Below are 1,222 nucleotides of genomic sequence, written 5' to 3'. Positions count from 1 at the left end.
AAAGCACTTCTTTATTTTCTTTATTGCAATTCATTTGCAGGTAACTCCCAAAAAGTCCAAATTCACGGAAACCTTGTAAATAACATAAAATAAGCATTATGCATTTTGTTATGTTTTGAGTTCAACAAAATAATTATTTACTAATTGATGTGTTTTTCTCAATATTACATTGTGTGACATTTTAAAATGCATAACCAATAAAATAACCATCTATTAATGTGGATTGAATAGTTTAAATGGAAACATGAAGGCACAATTGTTTTGTGCATCTCCCCTATGTGACTGTCATAATCTTTGTATAACCTTTATGATTACGATTTATATGAATGGGATAAATATTATAACATCCACACATAAATGCAATCACAGCTTCCATAGAATCTATTACGTGATGACTATCTAATAATTGTTTTTATTTATTTAACTATTTATTTTTTATTTTAAATATAATGTCTTTTTTTTTTTTTCAAATTTAAATTTATATAAAAGTTTTTTGAATTCAAATCACTTGAAAATAAGTCAAAATCTAACAACTTTTGATTTATGAATCCAACAAAATCATCTAAAACCATGCAAATAACAACTTTTTTATGGGCATAAGTTTTATGATTCCATCTTTTTAAGTTTCATAGTTCACAAGATTCCGAAAAATAAGTTTGTAGCTTCTTTTAGAACATTTTTTAAGTTCGATAACGAAAAACAAACGAATTAACCCAACTATCAAAGTTAATTACTTGATGTAAACTATTTTTCTTTAATTAGGATAACAATAATTAACCAAAGTTAAAAGTGAAAACAGAGCTAAAAAAAATGAAGAACAAAACAGGTCCATTGAATCAAAGCCAGTCGGAAAAAAGAGTCTCCCAAATCTCAGTGAAAACTTCAAAGATAACCCTGTGATGTTCTTGAGCATTTAATGAAAGAAAACACTCTAAAAGATTCTCAAGATCACGTGCTCCAAAGATTTGTCTTTCAACGATCATCTCCAACATCGAAACCCTAAAATCTTCATGTGGGTCGTTCGATTTCTTCACCACTGCAACACTATCTGTGATGAATTTGCCTTTACTCTTCAATGGGATTATATCAGTAGCTTTAAGATCCTTGCATCCACGGCCACCGCGGCTTTTCTTGGGTTTTTTCTGCGTCAATCGTCGCTCTCTGTTTTTGCGAAAAGACACCGACGAGTCGGAGGAAAGTGATCGGGAGGAAAACATAGTGG

At 30.4% G+C, this 1,222-nt stretch overlaps 1 protein-coding gene across 1 annotated transcript in view; it reads right to left on the bottom strand.

The window, feature by feature from the left end:
* Positions 1 to 708: 708 nt before the first annotated feature.
* Positions 709 to 1,222, bottom strand: part of LOC144997345 (uncharacterized) — a 949-nt gene continuing 435 nt past the window's right edge. The window contains exon 1 of the mRNA XM_078957225.1: positions 709 to 1,222. This exon is cut by the window's right edge and continues 435 nt beyond it. Coding sequence (XP_078813351.1) covers positions 837 to 1,222 — 386 coding nt within the window. The 3' untranslated portion in view covers positions 709 to 836.

This window comes from Lactuca saligna, chromosome 5, assembly GCF_052625555.1.
Source record: "Lactuca saligna cultivar CGN05327 chromosome 5, ASM5262555v1, whole genome shotgun sequence".
Taxonomy (NCBI): Eukaryota; Viridiplantae; Streptophyta; class Magnoliopsida; order Asterales; family Asteraceae; genus Lactuca; species Lactuca saligna.
The sequence above is the reverse complement of the archived record's forward strand: the minus strand, read 5'-3'. Positions and strand labels throughout refer to the sequence as shown.